The sequence below is a fragment of the Gambusia affinis genome, linkage group LG16, assembly GCF_019740435.1.
Source record: "Gambusia affinis linkage group LG16, SWU_Gaff_1.0, whole genome shotgun sequence".
NCBI classification, from domain to species: Eukaryota; Metazoa; Chordata; class Actinopteri; order Cyprinodontiformes; family Poeciliidae; genus Gambusia; species Gambusia affinis.
The window spans coordinates 23224553-23240616 of NC_057883.1; the positions used below are offsets into that span (position 1 = coordinate 23224553).

The 16064-nt window shown below is 43.1% G+C and overlaps 1 protein-coding gene across 2 annotated transcripts; it reads right to left on the reverse strand.

Moving 5' to 3' along the window:
• Positions 1 to 2961: 2961 nt before the first annotated feature.
• On the reverse strand, positions 2962 to 16034 carry tpo (thyroid peroxidase). Of its 2 annotated transcripts, XM_044142008.1 has the most exons (15): positions 15230 to 16034; positions 14428 to 14617; positions 14205 to 14328; positions 13558 to 13621; positions 13350 to 13480; positions 13081 to 13210; positions 12107 to 12236; positions 11289 to 11489; positions 10730 to 11191; positions 7841 to 8099; positions 6604 to 6774; positions 3979 to 4216; positions 3693 to 3901; positions 3447 to 3620; positions 2962 to 3040 (listed from the first exon to the last, which is right to left on the reverse strand). In XM_044142008.1, the coding sequence occupies exons 2-15, from the start codon at positions 14449 to 14451 to the stop codon at positions 2973 to 2975; spliced, it is 2385 nt and encodes a 794-aa protein (XP_043997943.1). In that variant the 5' UTR covers positions 14452 to 14617; positions 15230 to 16034; the 3' UTR covers positions 2962 to 2972. The 2 variants fall into 2 exon arrangements, with proteins under 2 accessions (XP_043997943.1, XP_043997944.1); XM_044142009.1 differs by lacking the exons at positions 13081 to 13210; positions 13350 to 13480; positions 13558 to 13621; ... (1 more) ...; positions 14428 to 14617; positions 15230 to 16034 and adding an exon at positions 13045 to 13071 and having other exon boundaries at positions 12107 to 12232.
• Positions 16035 to 16064: the final 30 nt, after the last annotated feature.

Genomic DNA, 16064 nt, shown 5'->3' on the forward strand with positions numbered 1-16064 from the left:
CATCTCACCGGCGCCCCTCCATCCCCTACATAAACTTGTACAAGTGAGCCAAACAGCCTGTGTCTGCAGGTCTGAGGCTTTTTGTTAGCATGTTTTCTATCATTCTTACAGCTTGATAGGAAGCCTGATCCAAACTGGCAACCCGCATTAATAAAATGGTAAAATAATATTGACCACAAAACACTGTATTTATAAAAAATATCAACATTCTTCCTACACAATCCTAACAAACGTTTGTAATGTTCTCTTAACAATATTTATTTATTTACTATTAATCTGTTTGTATGATTTGTTCTTTAAATTGCCATCTATATTATTTTTCGGTCTCAGGAAATGACTGAGGGATGAAGAGACTGATGTCTGGTTCTTTAGGTTCTGACGGGTCTGCGGTTCCTCTCCTGATCCATTCTGTCTGATATCAAACCCACTGGCTGCCACTGAATGTCACCGACACATTTATTTTAATGCCCCTGTTAAACTTCACTGTGATTGTTTAGCCCGTGTCTTCCCACTACCGTCTGTATTTTTGCCAGAGGTTTTATTTCTAAAGACGGTGTAGTGTCGGGTGGACATTTTAAAAAGGCACTGGTTGATAGCAGCTCACTGAGGCTGCGCAGTGTCCGTGTCTAGGTAACCATGACAACAGCATCAGTTCGTGGGGTCCTATTTAGGTCCCGCGACGACAATTTAGCTGACCCTAATATTTCCCGTGTTTTGTTTTGGTAATTATTGTTACATTATTGTTGAGATGTGTGTGATAGATGTGTCTATCAGACATTTATAGCAATACGGAATAAATCGCGTCCCGTATTGGTTCAATACGGGGGAGACAACAACCACCTGCCATAGTAGCCTAGCTTAAGCTAACCTGAATATTTACAACTCTTGTTAACAGTGGCGCAAAAGGTGGCTATGCAGCGTATGCAACGCATAGGAGCGCTGCACTAGAAGGGGCGCAAAAACGATGTAGGATTTTTTTTTCTAGTCAGCATTTTATGTACTTCATAGCTGTTTGTGCAGCGGCCCTTCGAAAGTTCTTTTAAATTTGTCGTAATGCCTCGACAACAGGGAGCTAAAGATGGGGCGCAGAAAAAACTCCGGGGCACAAAACAGAAAACGGAAGAGGGAGAAGGATAAAGATGTTGGAGAGACGAAGAAAAGCTTTTCAAAGTGGTTGAAAGACAGTAGGTAAGTAATGTCAGTGTATCAACAAGAGAGTTGTAAATATTCAGGTTAGCTTAAGCTAGGCTAAAATGACAATGGTTGTCGTTGTCTCCGCCCCGTATTGAACCACGGGACGCGATTTATTCCGTATTGCTATAAATGTCTGACAGACACACCGATCACACACATATCAACAATAAGTGTAATAATAATGACCAAAACAAAACACGGAAATATTAGGGTCAGCTAAATTGTCGTTGCGGGACCTAAATAGGACCCCACGAACTGACGCTGTTGTCATGGTTACCTAGAGACGGACACTTCGCAGCCGCAGTGAGCTTCTATCAACCGGCGTCTTTTTAAAAGCCTGTGGTTGTGTGGAAGGAAAAACTCTGGAGTGAAGAGAGAAATTGTCCTGGCAGCAGGTTTAGTGGTGTTGATCAGATCAGCTTCACTCTGAGCCGTTGCATCGGATCAGAACTAAAACTGCTTCAGTTCCAGAGGAGCCAAAACTTTGGTCAAGCATTTTTCTTCTCTGCTTACTCAGCAGAAACACACACACACACACACACACACACACACACACACACACACACACACACACACACACACACACACACATACACACACACACACAGACAAATTTAGACGTTATGCTAATTTATACTGGATCAATAATAAGATCAACACAACAGGGAGGAAAACCTTTCAATGGAAACAATCAGATCTGGAAAAGATTTTTATTTTATTTCTGATTTCTGAATCAGGTGAAAAATTGCAGGACGCGATCCGGGCTGTAAGCTCATTATTACCCTATGGCGCCCCCTGGTGTAGAACTGCAGTACTGACTGTCCTTCCTCAGATCTCAAACAGCAACATGTTTCCTTTTCTGCAGCTTCTCAGCCACAGATGATGTGAGGAAGGCCGCTGAGCAGCAGGTCAGAGGTCAGCGCCTGGTTTGACCTTCTAGTTCCTCACCAAGTCCCTGTTCAGCTCTGCCGTCCTGCAGAACGCTTCGTGTCTCGCCTTCCGGAAGCTGAGTCTGTTTTTAGTCTCAGCAGGACCAACTGAACGGTCACTGAATGATAATATTTCTAGCTAAACATTAAAATCTGTCATAAATTCTGACCCATGTTGTTTTAAATGTTGTAACTTTTATACACTTCTATGTTAAATATAATTTACATGATGATTATTATTATTAATAATCATCATGTAAATGATTATTCATTGAATTTAACATGATTGTATATAATTAGTAAAGCTGAAGTGAAACTTTTAAGTGCGAAGCACGATTTATTTGGATAGTCTTTTATTTTGAAGAATGCTTAACAGGATGTGGTTCTGTCTTTTTTCAGTCTTGCTTCTGTTACTTTTTGGTTGCTAGGTAACGATCAGCTGTCACCGTTTTCTCCTCAATAAAAACTGAACAGAAATGTTGAGAAAATAGAGGTAAATCCAACTGGAGGATGTTGCGACTTTTTAAGATTTATATGTTATTAAGTATAATTTGCATGATAAGTGACTTGTTTACAAACAAATTATGCTTAACAGATGTTAAGCATAATTTGTTGGGAACTATTAATCCCAACGTTTCCCATTCCTTCATCTGTCCCGCAGCATGACACTGACCTGACAGAGTTTCACTGTCAGTCTGAACATCCAGGAGAATCTGAACCGGCCTGAAAATATCAGAAACATTAATAAAACGGCACAAAGATGTTGAGATTGTTATTAGAGAAATTAAACTAAATGATAAAATCTGAGAAGAATCTCACAGACACAGAAAACTTCAGGATAATCAGATTTTATTGGTTCAGTTTTGAGTTCAGAAACTTTTGTGGATCTGCAGCATTGAGAGCGACGAGCCGCGTTTCTGAGGAAACAGAAAAAACTAAAGTAAGCAATAAAAATAAAAGTTTCTTTTCATTTTTTTTTGTTCTGCTGACAACCAGGAAAAAAACATCATGCTTTTCTGTTTCCATGGTAACCACATCCAAAAGAAACCTTTCCAGACATGAAATGCATCTGTTCTCAGAGAATGATGATGATTTGACTAGACCGCTACACATTGATGGGTCAAAGGTAAAGAGGCCGAGCAACCAAACAACGTTCCCGGAAAGTGAAAAGAAATGTGTGAGAAGGTTCAGAGAGTATTGATGAAAAGCACTTTAAACCATCAACACGTCTGGCTCCTCAGAGGACAACAGGAGGCAAGATGGTAATGCATCAGAATGACCAGCAGGTGGCAGTAAGCTTCAGTCTGCTCCACCATGTTCTACCTGAGCAGCGAGGCGGGTCAGCGCTCCACACGCCTCCTTCACACACCGCCTCAGCGGCGCCCTCTAGCTGGAAACCATGGAAACAGTTGTACAGAGCCGTCAGTTTTCCAGATCTGGAGGAAAACAGGAAATCTCCGTTGTCTACGGGCCGTGGAGGGCCGCACAGTCGCAGGTCTGAAACATCAGCAGTTTGTGCCGTCAGCGCGTTGAACGTCTGAAGTTAGTGGCTCGTGTCGGTGAACTCACCGAGACTCGGCTCGTCTCTCCAGGCCTCCAGGCTCAGGGCTGGGACGGCGCTGCAGTGAACGAAGCCGGCCGGATACCGAGCCAGCCTGAAGGGATCCGCAGGAATCTCCTGGATGTCCGAGTTCTCACAAATGATCCGAGACAGAGAAGTTTTCCACAGCTGCTCCCGCTGCTGCCGGGTGAACACGCCGTCCGCCTCCCACCAAAACCTGGAGCAAAAACCCAAACACATGAGCAGCTTCGGCTTCAGCTTCAGGTTTTACACGAAGCAGAAATGTTTTCGTACCGATCTCCGTCACGCAGAAGCTTCATTTGCTTTCCGATCAGGCAGGCGAACAGCGGGCCGGTTCTGGAGCCGGGCAGGAAGTTTTCCACCAATCCTCCCAGCCAAACGTCGATGTTGTCAGGATGTTGGTATAAATGAAGAATCTTCTCAGCGACTCTGCGATCTCTCACGACTTCTGCCAGGTCGTCCAACGTCACGATGCGCTTCAGTCCACAGAAATCCCTCCAGTCGTTGTATCCTGAAAAGTCATTCCAGCGTCAAGTGGTCTGTCTGCTTTTCTTTTGAAATGAATTTAGATTAAGTTAGTGGCGTTTAGCAAAGGTTCAGACAGAGAAAACAATTCCAGCTGAGGTTCCTCAGGGCTGGGTTCTTGGCCCACTTTCATCCAGTACCTGCCTGCTCTGAACACATGAGATTATTACGGTATTTATCTGACTTATGCAGACGACTAGCAGGTTTATCTACCTGTGTTCACACTGGTTCTGGTTCTGCTCTGCATCAGAACCAGAACCAAACAGGGAGGAGCAGCATTCAGCTTCTATGCACCACAGATCTGGAACAAACTTCCAGAAAACTGAAAAACTGCTGGAACACTAAGTTGATTTGATCCATAATAAAAGGAACATCATAAAGTTTAGTCTGATTATCAGACATTTTTTCTACATTTTTGCCGTTTTCTTTCTGTTTGTTTTATTTTCTCCTAATCACATAAAACTCTTTGATTCTGCTTGTTGCTAAAAATATAAGATTGTAATAAAGTTGTCTTAACATTTGTCATTTTCTCTAAAGAGAAGTTGACAAATGAAACCCAAGTCATATTTTTATTCCCAATATTGGATTTTGGTAATAAAGTTGGAAATGTTACCTTATGAAAACATTTGTGTGTTGCGCTAACAGAGTATTTTAAACACCCCAACTTACAACTTGGCAGCGATGAAGAACTAATTAGATTCAGAGGAAATAAACTCCCTGACGGTTTGGTGGCAGCGAGCCGGCGACATGTTGAGTTTTATGTTTCACACCTAAAGAACGGCAGGAAGTCTCTTTGTTCTGAGACTGCAGAGAAGTCAGACAAACATGATTTATTTCAGAGAACTGCTTTGTAGGTTGAAATTCAGTGTTTTCCTGCAGCGGTGAGCAGCATGGAAATGCTCCAAAATGTCCTCCAGAAGCATTCAGAGACACAAACATGCAGCTTCTTTTAGAAACAGCTGCAGCGTCTTTAGTTTCAGGTTTGATTCTCCTGGTGCAGAAGAGGTTTCTTCCAGCCTCAGCGACTTTCACACGTTTCTCCCTGGAGCTGCAGGCAGATTTTCACAGAAGTGTTGCCGTCCCATCAGCTCCCCTTAACTACACAAAGATGCTTTTATTTCTACAACACCAAGCAGCAACACCTCAGACTGGTGGAAACTAACAGGCTGCATTAGGTGCTTCTATTAAGGATGTAAAACCAAAGATTTAAGCTCAGTTTTCTACTCCAGACTCTAAAATGTTTTTTTTTTTCTGTGGCGGGAATCAGGAATATGAAGGCTGCATAACTTTTCTTGGATCTGATCCCAGAGTTAATGTGTCCTGACAATAAAACATGTCTGTTTATCTGGTGGAGAGCAACAATATCCTCAGGGAGGAGCAGGCTGAGCAGCTGACTGATGAACCGCTAACTGCAGCGGGACAGAAAATAAATCCAGTGACTCCGTTTCAAGGTGGCAGAAGGAAGAAAACTCTGGATTCTTCACTAAACTTCAGAAAACAGAAAATATTAAGATTTATTATGAATTGGTGATTAAGGTATCCAGGAACTGAGTGGATTTCATCAGCAGCTGCTTACAGAAGCAGAAAGTTCAGTCATTTTTTGTTCATAAATGGTTCTGTACAGTTCTGGTTGTTGAGGCAACAAACTGAACATCTGAGGTCCAAACAGTAACTGGGTCCAACTGCAGCTGATTTGTTTATTAATTAAACATCCATATGTCTAAATATATACAAAAATGCAACATAAAGTCTCCTATTTTTTCACATCGCTGTGTTTATTAATGGGACAGTTTTATGTAAAATTATCATATTATGCTATTCCATCACCACAAACACTTCAGCAGTGTTGTTTTGATTCCTTCATGTTTGAGAAATCCTTTAGTCTCTATGGCAACCACTCAGCTGTCCAAAACACCTGGGTGGACTTAGCCCCGCCTTCGAGGCACAGCTCCTCCCCTCACTCAGCTCCTTCAGACTAGTCAGCAGCAATTAGCAAACAGCTGAGCTCATTATGGAGATGCTACTCAGAGCAATGCTGGTAAAAACATTAAAGGGTTAATAGAGGAGCCATGTTGGGATGACTTCCTAGAGGCGGAGCTTCAGAAAGAGCAGGAGTTTTTAAAGTGACAATTAAAGGAACAATTTCAAGGCTAAACCAGGAAGTAAAGTTTCTTTTAGGTCATATTTGATATAAACAACATTTTTATAAGGTAACACATTTTTGAAGGTAACAGTTACTTGACTGTTCCATAAAATGGTAAACACATAACACTGCCCTTTTAATATAATTTGGTCCATTCCTGGAAACCAGTGTTTTATTGACTGGTTCTGTTCAAGATGAGCCAAAGTGATATTTTGTGATGAGATCCTGACCAGGCAGTCCGTGGTCCCGCCCCCTCTGCAGGTTCAGGGCAGCCAGATCCAGGTTTTTCTGGGAGTCCAGAACCAGCAGCGACTCCGTTACCTCCTCCACAAGGAGGGAGTCCGGAGCCGTCACCGCCGCCGCCGTGGCAACCATGCCCCGCAAGGTCGGCTCGATGCCACCTGCACACACACGCAACAAACTATTCAAGTAAAATGTAAATAAAATAAGCCTACCCAGTGATGTCATAATGTTTTACAACAGGAAATTTACAATAATCACTTCCTGAAACTTCACAAATTAACATATTTTCTTTGGATATCAGTCAATATTATTGGTCAAAACTTGGACCACAAGAGCCCTGGTTGGTTAAATGAAGAACTCCTGTACAGCGTATACTTGCAGTACCACCTCGCCCAGACAAGGGGTCATTACTGAGCACACACACTTTGCATATACTTTCCCTATCATTGCTACCAAGTGGGCTAAGTGGAAAAAAAGCATGCAGCATGTTAGGAGAGCTTCCCAATCTGCTTTAGACTGGCTTCCCATGAGGGGTCCAGAATTTGGACCGCAAACACACAGGGCCCCTCTGGGTTGGTGGGCTCCCTGCGTTTGGACCCTCCATGGTAACAGAAACAACTACACACACACACGTTTGTGTGACTATCTTTGTGGGGACGTTCCTTTGACTTTCAGCGTTTCCCCTTGTGGGAACCAGATTTCAGTCCCCACAAGGAGCAGTGGGTCCCCACAAGGAGCAGTGGGTCCCCCACAACTTAGTATGTGTCAGGAAAATGGTCCCCACAAGGTATTGCAAGCAAACAAACACACACACCAAGGTTGGTTCAATGCCACTGGACACACACACAAGGAGCTCTGCAGCTTTCAATTAATACCAAAGAACATTCAAATGAACATGAATAAAGCAGCTTCTTTGGGAAAAAGTAAAACCAAACTAAAAAGCAAACCAGCTTCTGCTTAGAAACAGTTTGTCTTTGCTCAGTGGTGTCAAAAATGATTTATTAAAGCAAATCCAACAGATTTCTGTCCAAACTCGTCCTGCAGACTGATGGAAACAACTAGGAATTGTGGGTAAACTGGGCCAATCCTGCATCTTCAGCTTTAATTTGGTGAATTAATTGTGCAGGAATTTCTCCTGAAACTCCAGCTGACCCAAATACGACATCTCTTCCTTCCTGTGGCTCTCCGGAGGTTTCCATGGCTGCCTTAAAGGAGCGCACTGACCTTCTTTAACTATCCTCCAGGGACTGAAGAGTGCCTGCTGAAGTCTCAGGTGCGGGAAGCGCGGGTCTTCCTGGAAGCTCTCGTTCAGCCTTCTGAGGATCGGAGGAATGGTGCCATGGCCGAACCTGAAGGCCGCCGTGGCGAACACGTTGGAGGCCGAGGCGTCCACCGTCGGATCGTACCCGCCATAGGGCCCGATGTGACGTTCAAACGACTCCACACCAATTATTTTAGGGATATAATCTCTCATCGTTATTATCTGGAAGACAAATAAGAAAGACAAGGCATGGGAAAGACTGAAACTACTTCAAAGTGTCTAAATCGTTTTCCAAAGCAGGTTTTATTTGCTCCAAACCAATCAGACAAGATGACCATTTGACGCCGTGAGAGACAGGTGGGAGACGAAGATCACTCGCTTTGACTGAAAATGTCTGAAGAGAACTTTGATGTTCTACTCAGATTGTCTCACTTCTGGAATTTGGCAGCTGAATATCTCAAAGGTCTTTAGTAGGAGGGGATGATCTGGAAAGATCTAGGAACTTTAGAAAAGAAACTTCAACTCCTTAGTGTAAGAAAGGCTGTTTTCACACCTGATGGTCCAGTAGATCCGGTTCCACAGGAACCAGAACTCCACCATTTGCTCCACCTCCAGCTGCTGTGGTTCTCTTTCTCTCTGCTCTGAGTCAAACCAACCTGTTCCCCTGCTGGCCTGTTGGGGCCAGGTTTCATTAACATAAATCAGAATGTGCATGCTTCTGGTGGGGAAGGTGTTGTCCATGCAGAAGCTGAATATTCTGCTACACACTCAGTCATGGTACTGATGTCGTCTCCCTGTGGCTGGCAAATCCAGTCAGTTGCCTCAAAACAATGCTGCAGGGTTTCTTCTGCTCCCTCTAACCGTTTTTCACAGTTGGTTTTGCTACAGGTTGCCTCTGAACAAGGGGTTCACATTCTGAACAAGAGAAACACTGATCTGATTTACCCAGAGGAGCTCTGGCTTCATCAGGCTGTTGAGCCTTTTTAGGCCCTAACAGATGATGGAAGAAGAGATGACGCTCTCAAAAACTGCAGACTGACGATCTGCAGCATCTGATGCAAACCTGTGAGGATCTTAGTTTCCTCAAGAAGTCCAGTCTGCTCTGTTTCTTCTTGCTTGTGCATCTTGGCCGGATGGTTTACCGTCTTCTTGCCGCTTCTCTTGGATATTTAAGGCGACTGATTGTCCTGAAACATTTCAAGAAGGTTCTCTGTTTTAGGATGTTTCTGAAGATCTTCCACCAACATTAAACTGGTTTTGTTGGTGCAGCAGATTGCCAGTGTTCCAGTTTAGAACCAGAGGCCGACAGCAGTCTGTTATTAAGGCGTCTGACCTTTCTGTGTTTGTTCTTCATGTCGTGTGCTGGTCGCCCACTGACAGTCTGCTGAAAATAAAACTGCTCTACTCGCCTGGCTTCCTCAGTCTGACAAAAAATTACAAAAGTTTCATTGTGGATGAGGAAATGTGACCTTTCTGCTGTGCCAGAACACATTTCCACATTTAGTAAAGCAGTTTCTGTTTTTCTCTTAATTAGAGGTGCTGGCTGCTCTACCACATCAGCTCAAACTGAAATTATTAAAGAAATATTCTGTGTTTAAAAATAGCTGCTTTGAAAAGATGCTAGGTGACCTGCATCAAACATGCAGTTACCATGACGAGTTTCCACCCAATCAGGTCCAGTTTACAGATTTAATTAACTTAGGTAGACTGATTATGTAACAAAACTGTTTTTTTTTATTGTGCAGCATGTTGCTGTTCCTCTGTAGCTTCAAACCTCATCAGGCAGGTATCAGAAATAATAACTGACTGAATTCTGTTTCCTCGGTAAGAATGATGCCCCCAAATGGTAATTTTGATCTAGATTACCAGTTTGATTAATAATTGTCTAAGCAATTTTATTTATTCAAAGCTAAATGTAACTTAGTAAAGCAGAACACATTATGAATAAACTCAACATGAATTATTCTGCAAACAAAACATTACTGGGGTGTAGGTAAATATTTGAGCCTGTATGAAAATATTTAGTTAGAAAACTCAAACTTGAGCAGCCGTTATACTTTAACTGTACATTATGTCAAAACGTAGAAATTAGAGGATTAATATTTATATCCAACTCTCTGTTTTACTCACTCATTCAGGAATAAGTTGAGGAAAGGTTTCCAGTTTTCCCTCCTGCAGGATCTTGGAAACAATTTCCTGCTTTAGATGCAAAAACATTTCCATGTCTGACAAAAACAGAAATAATTCCCTCGCTTTTGAGAAAAGCCAAACACCTTTCATTCATGTTTCATTTCCGGTCCACAACTTGCTGTTGATTTTACGATTAATCTCCGTTTCTCCTGTTTGACACGTTACAGCAGGGATGCAGAAAACCAGCGTTCCCAGCAGGACAGAACAACTGGGAATCACTTCCTGCAGCAACAATGGGAGGAATGGTAACACTTTGTTTGATGGGTTGTGAATAAGACTGTCATAACACCGTCATAAACATGAGTCAGTCTTCATGAATATTTATGACTGCTGTCATAAATATTCATTCAGTAAATCATGACACTTTTAATATAAAGTTGACATTATTCAAAATGTCTTCGTTAGGACAACTTGACATTAACCAAGAAATTATGATCCGACATCAATTTGTTATAAAAGTTTTACTGATTTTTATGGTTAGCGCTTTAGGTTAACGTAGCTAACCTTTAGTTAGCGGTTCCATTTAGAGACCCAGACAGTCGGACCTTGTTTTATCGATACACACAAACACAAATCAGTCCCAGGTTTTTATTAAAGGGCATCAAACTAGTGAGGTTGGTGTGTGAGCTGCAGCGGTCCTGTAGGGGGCGCCGGACTCTTACCTGATGCAGGGCACCAACGATCTTGCGTGCCTCCTGGAACACGGCCTCGGGGCTCCAGTGCTGGTTGATGAGCTTCAGGGTCTCTGCGAGGCGGTTGTGTTCCCGGAGCCACAGCGTATGCAGCGTGATCAGAGGCAGGGCCTCGTTGACCCGGCCGTCTCCTGCCCGGAAACACTCCACTCCCTGCCCGCATGCCGACGGCGTCTCCGCTACAAAAGGCAGGTAAGGTCTGCCCTGCCGGTCCCGGAAGCGCCCGTTTACAGCCAGCTTCCCGTTGCGGCCGCAGAGGTCGCGGAGGTCGCTCTGCAGCTGTGGCGTGTGGCCGTACACCAGGGAGGCGTCAATGAAGGACGAGATGGCGTTCAGCTGCTGCCGCTGCAGAGCCCGCAGGATACCGGAGCCAGCCCTGGAGCAGCAGGCCGGCGTGGAGCGATGGAACGGCATGCAAAGGGAGTCCTGAGTCTGAGAACCAGGCACACGCCACAATGTAATCAGATTACATAATATACTCACTGATCTAAGAACGGATTCCAGTTCTTGGAGTTTTGAGCAGAATCACCTGGACAGGGAAGCAGGGATGCAGGTTTTCACACGACGAGCGGCAGTCCTGCTGCACCCAGGAAGCGGCTCCGCTGAGGCTCTGCGGCGTCAGGGTCACATCGTGGTCGATGTACTGACCCCAGTCCACCAGCAGCTGGGAGTACGCAGCATCTGCACCCTTACAGGAAGTCCTCACCACCTCCCTGCTGACACGCCGCGGCTGCACACACAACGTCCATCACACACAACACCCATCACACAGAGCCAATCAGCACTCAGTCTATCATCACAGCCAATCAGAGAGCTGATTGGCTCTCTGATTGGCCAATCAGGTGAGAACACCCGGAGGTTAAAACCAGGTCATTTAAAGATGTAACATTTATAAAAATATTCTTAGATGTTTGTTGAAATTGTCATCATGTCATGCAAACAATCAGAGCAAGGAGGAGGGTCTTAGTGCTGTCAATCATCCCCTCTTGCTCTCTGCTGTACTGCAGCTAACATAGCCTGTTGTGGATGCTAAAGCTAGTTAGCAATACCACGGATGATGGCAGATAAAAGGTTTTCCTGTGACTTATTTCTTAGCTATTCAGCAGCAAGTACATGAGGATGATTGACAGCACTAGGCCCCGCCTCCCGGTTCTGATTGGTTGTTTTTGCTCAGGGAGGAAATCTATATTTTCACCGCTCCCCACCGTGGCTCGTATTCATTTCAGCCAATCGTTTCCTGCCTGTCGGTCTGGCTCATAGTCCAGCCGGTTTCCGTGGGCCTTATCGGACCGCCGCGGAGCGAACCGGACCGCCGCGGAGCCCCGGCTCTACCTTCACTCAGATTACCGTGGGAAGCTGGGATCCGTGATGGAGCCGCTGGGGGTCCCAGCCTCTGGGTTCCTCCTCTCCGTCCTCATATTCAGCTGGAAGCCATCGGACCAAAGCCGTGTTGGCGGCGCCCCAGTCAGGATTCTGTCTGACAGAACGAAGAAACCAGCTGCTTCACTTTAAACCGACAGATTCAGCAGGAAATATTTCAATCTAAACAACATTTAACCCGATTCATCCTGACAGAATGCAGTAAAACCGTTAGAGCAGCTAATCACCGTAAACCTCCATCAGCTACCGAACATTAGCATGCTAACGCTTTCATATTTCCCATCAGCCACTTCAATTTAAAGGATGATGGTAATTTTTTAAGATGGCTGCCATATTTGAGCCTTTTAAACTAGTTATTGTCATAAAATGTTCCCCATTTTCATGACTTCATGAACTTTATGCCTCAAATATTTTCTACTTTGGTCATAAAACTTTAATAAAATGCACCAGAATCAGAAACTGATGTTATTCAAATATTATCAAGTCTCGCACCGGAAGGACAAGATGAGGAACAATCGACTTAATGGTTAGCATCCTGCTAATGTTTTATATGCTTTAGGGTTAGCGCCTGCTAACTTTTATGTGTTTAAAACGCTAACGCTAATGTTCACAATCTTTTTAAAGTAATGCTAATTGCTTTATGTTTTAGCAGTTTAGTGTTAACTCACAATAATTTTTTTAGGTGTTTAGTAGTTTAGTGTTCCTGTCCAATCAGGATCTCTGGTTGTTTTTTAGGGGTTAGCATCAAATGCTGGATCTCACTGGTCAAACCCTTTAGCTTGTCTGTCCTAAAATCTGAAGCTGGGAATTTATTTCAAAAGAACAGCTGAAAGCTTCACTTTTACTGAGTTTTACTCCACATTCAGTTGTTATTTCTCTTTGCTGTAATAATAAAATCTCCTGACCTGAAGCATGACCCTGCGTCGCGGCGGTTTTGCTACCTGTTGTTGCAGACTCCTGATATGCTGCGGTATTTGTCATGATGACTTCCTTCACAGACGGCTGGATCCGTTCCAGTCGGACACTGAGACAGCTCTGCAAGCAGCTCCAGATTTTTCCGTGACAAAAGCTCTGACACAAGCAAAACAATGAAGTCACTGCAGCTCAGCGACGCCGCAAAAGAGAGTTAAAATGTTTTACTTCATGGTTTCTACATGATTTTGGTAGAGCAGCTAGAAATGAAAGAAACGGATTAGAACAATGGCCATACCTGATGCTGTGAAGTTCCTGTTATATTTCTGCTTTGCTGCATTTTTCAGGATCTGCAGGGCGGCGTGGAAAATCTCCCCAGACCTGGAAATCTCCTTAGTCTGAGGCTGGAAGTGAAACCTGAACCCATGGCTGCAGAGAGGAGTTGGAGGTTAAAGGAGTTTCATTTTCATGTTGTGTTTGGCCCGGTGGTTGTCTGGGCTGGGTACCGCTTGCTGGAGGCGCCGTCAGCATCCTGAGGAGACGAGACCACAAAGTCTCTGAAGGAGGAAGCTGAAACGAAAAACACAGAACTTCAGACCCTAGAGCAGAGCCTACATATTTTAAATTAAAATGATTTACTTTCTTGATCTTGTGATTCATTTTGCAAAATGGCTGCCATGGTTGTAACAGAGAATAAATGTAGCAGCAGCTATTACCAGTGGTGGGCAATGCTAACCAAATGGTTAGCTTCAATAACTAGCTGAACTAGAATCTCAACTCTGCTAATGCTAAACCAACAGGAAAATTAGCAGAAATTAATGCTAAACCACTAAACACAGATCTATGCTGATCTATTATACAAATAAAAAATTAAATACGACCAAAAAACAGAATATTATGCTGTTAAATCTCAGTCTGGATTATTTTCTTCACTTTTTTCACAGTTTTCATTCTAGAATTTTAATTTGTCTGCTAATTAAATTCTGCAGGAAATTAGATTAAATATTTCATATTTGAAACTTAACAAGGATAAACTTTTTTAATCGAGACTCAAACCTTTTAATACAGATATAAATAAAAATATGAGTCTCAAACCTGAACGTTTTCTTTCTCTCGCTGTATTAAATAAAATTCATATGAAATATTTACTCACAGCTGAACGTGGAAGGAGTCGGTGGAACGTCGCAGACCAACATCACCAGAAGAGCCAGATGGAAACATTTCTTCGTCTTCATGGCTCCTCTGCGTCCGGCAGCAGACGGGTCTTTATGTGAGACCTGAGGCAGGAAGCGAAACGTGCAGCAGGTCAAAGGTCATAGCACCTGACTCCAGAGGGGCTCTTCATCTCACATCACTGAGCCGGCTGTTGCTTTTACCTCTGCACGTTTCTGAGGAGACATCTTGATGGGCTGTTACCGTGACGACGCTGCAGGAAATCATGGCGCCGCAGTTTCAATCCGCGAGTCGCAGCACTCTGGATCCATCCAGGTTTTCTCTCTCTGGCTGCTTCCAGAGGACAAGATGCCGTCCAGAACCAGCAGAACCAGCAGAGCTGATGAGCTGCAGCTGTTTAGAATACAGCAGAAACCTGCTTTTATTTTCCCACATTAAGGAAATTCTGCTGCAACAGCAGCAAAGAAACAAAAACTAAATAAAAAACAAAATAAAGACTGAAAAACACGGCAGCGCATTGATTCAACACAAATGGTGTGCAGCTAATCTGGTCCAGAAGATTGAGGTAAAATAAATAAAAAATATATGTATTTGGGCATCAAATAGGCAGATTGTTTATATAAGTATGAAACTGGAACAGCAAACATTATATTCAGAATTAAAACTTGTTCAACACCAGCAGGGATGTGAATACTTATTGAGTTTGCTTGGAGCGAGACAGTTTAGAGTCCAACAGGTCAGGCAGACTGACAAAAACACAAACTAAATCCTAAAAACTAAATTAATCCACATTAATCCAACTGTGGGCTAAAAGCTAAAGGCTAGCTGCTTTTAGCACGACAGTCTAACTACAGCAGAACTACAACTGAACTACAGCAGAACTACAACTGAACTACAGCAGAACTACAGCTGAACTACAACTGAACTACAGCAGAACTACAGTGAAGTTACAGCGGATCGGTCCTGTGACGGCTGGCTGGGTCTGGAGTGAACCAAACCGGTTACCATAGAAACTCCTCCGTTATCCCTGAAATGCTGGCGGAGCAGAGTGCTTGAAGGTGATGCGGGGCGTAACGCTGACAAAACCTCTTGATGTGATGACGTCATCAGAGCGTCAGGCTGGGTTACTTAGCAACACATCAGGCCGGATGGCGGCGACAAGTTCAGCTTCACGGCTTTAAATTAACTGTAAAGAATTACAGCTAGTTTACAGCATTTCTTTATAATATTCATAAATCATCATCCAGTCAGTGAAAGTTTCTGAAAGATGAAAAACAGCACTGAACCTTTCTGATTTTAATGTTTTAGTGAAAATAATAGTTACTGCAGCAGCCAGAGCTGGCCATCAGGAAGATTCAGCAGCAAAATATAGACTCCATAAAAATGGTGGATATAGCAGAAAATAAGAGCCATAAAATAAAAATAGGATGTTGATGTTTTCATGAGGCGAGTATTAGATTATAAAAGCATCAGAATCCAGATTAATCTGGTAAAACAACAAAATGCTGACAGTTAAAATTAGAGATCAACTCTGCAAACTTTCATGTTCATCAGAATCTTGGAACACATTTTAACAAATTTACTTCTGAGAATAACTTAAACTGTTATTCTCAGAATAAAATCCAGAATATTTTATATTAATAGTAGTTATGTGTAAAATGGAGAAACAGCAGCGAACATTAAGAGACGACAGATTTTTATAAAGATAATTATAAACATTAATCAGTTGAAGTTTTTAAAGCAAAAAGAAGTTTTAAAAAATGGAGCAGTTTTATACATTTAATAAAATTAATGTCAGTAATAAGCAGATAAACATGAGCTATAGGCAGCTGGTCTGTTA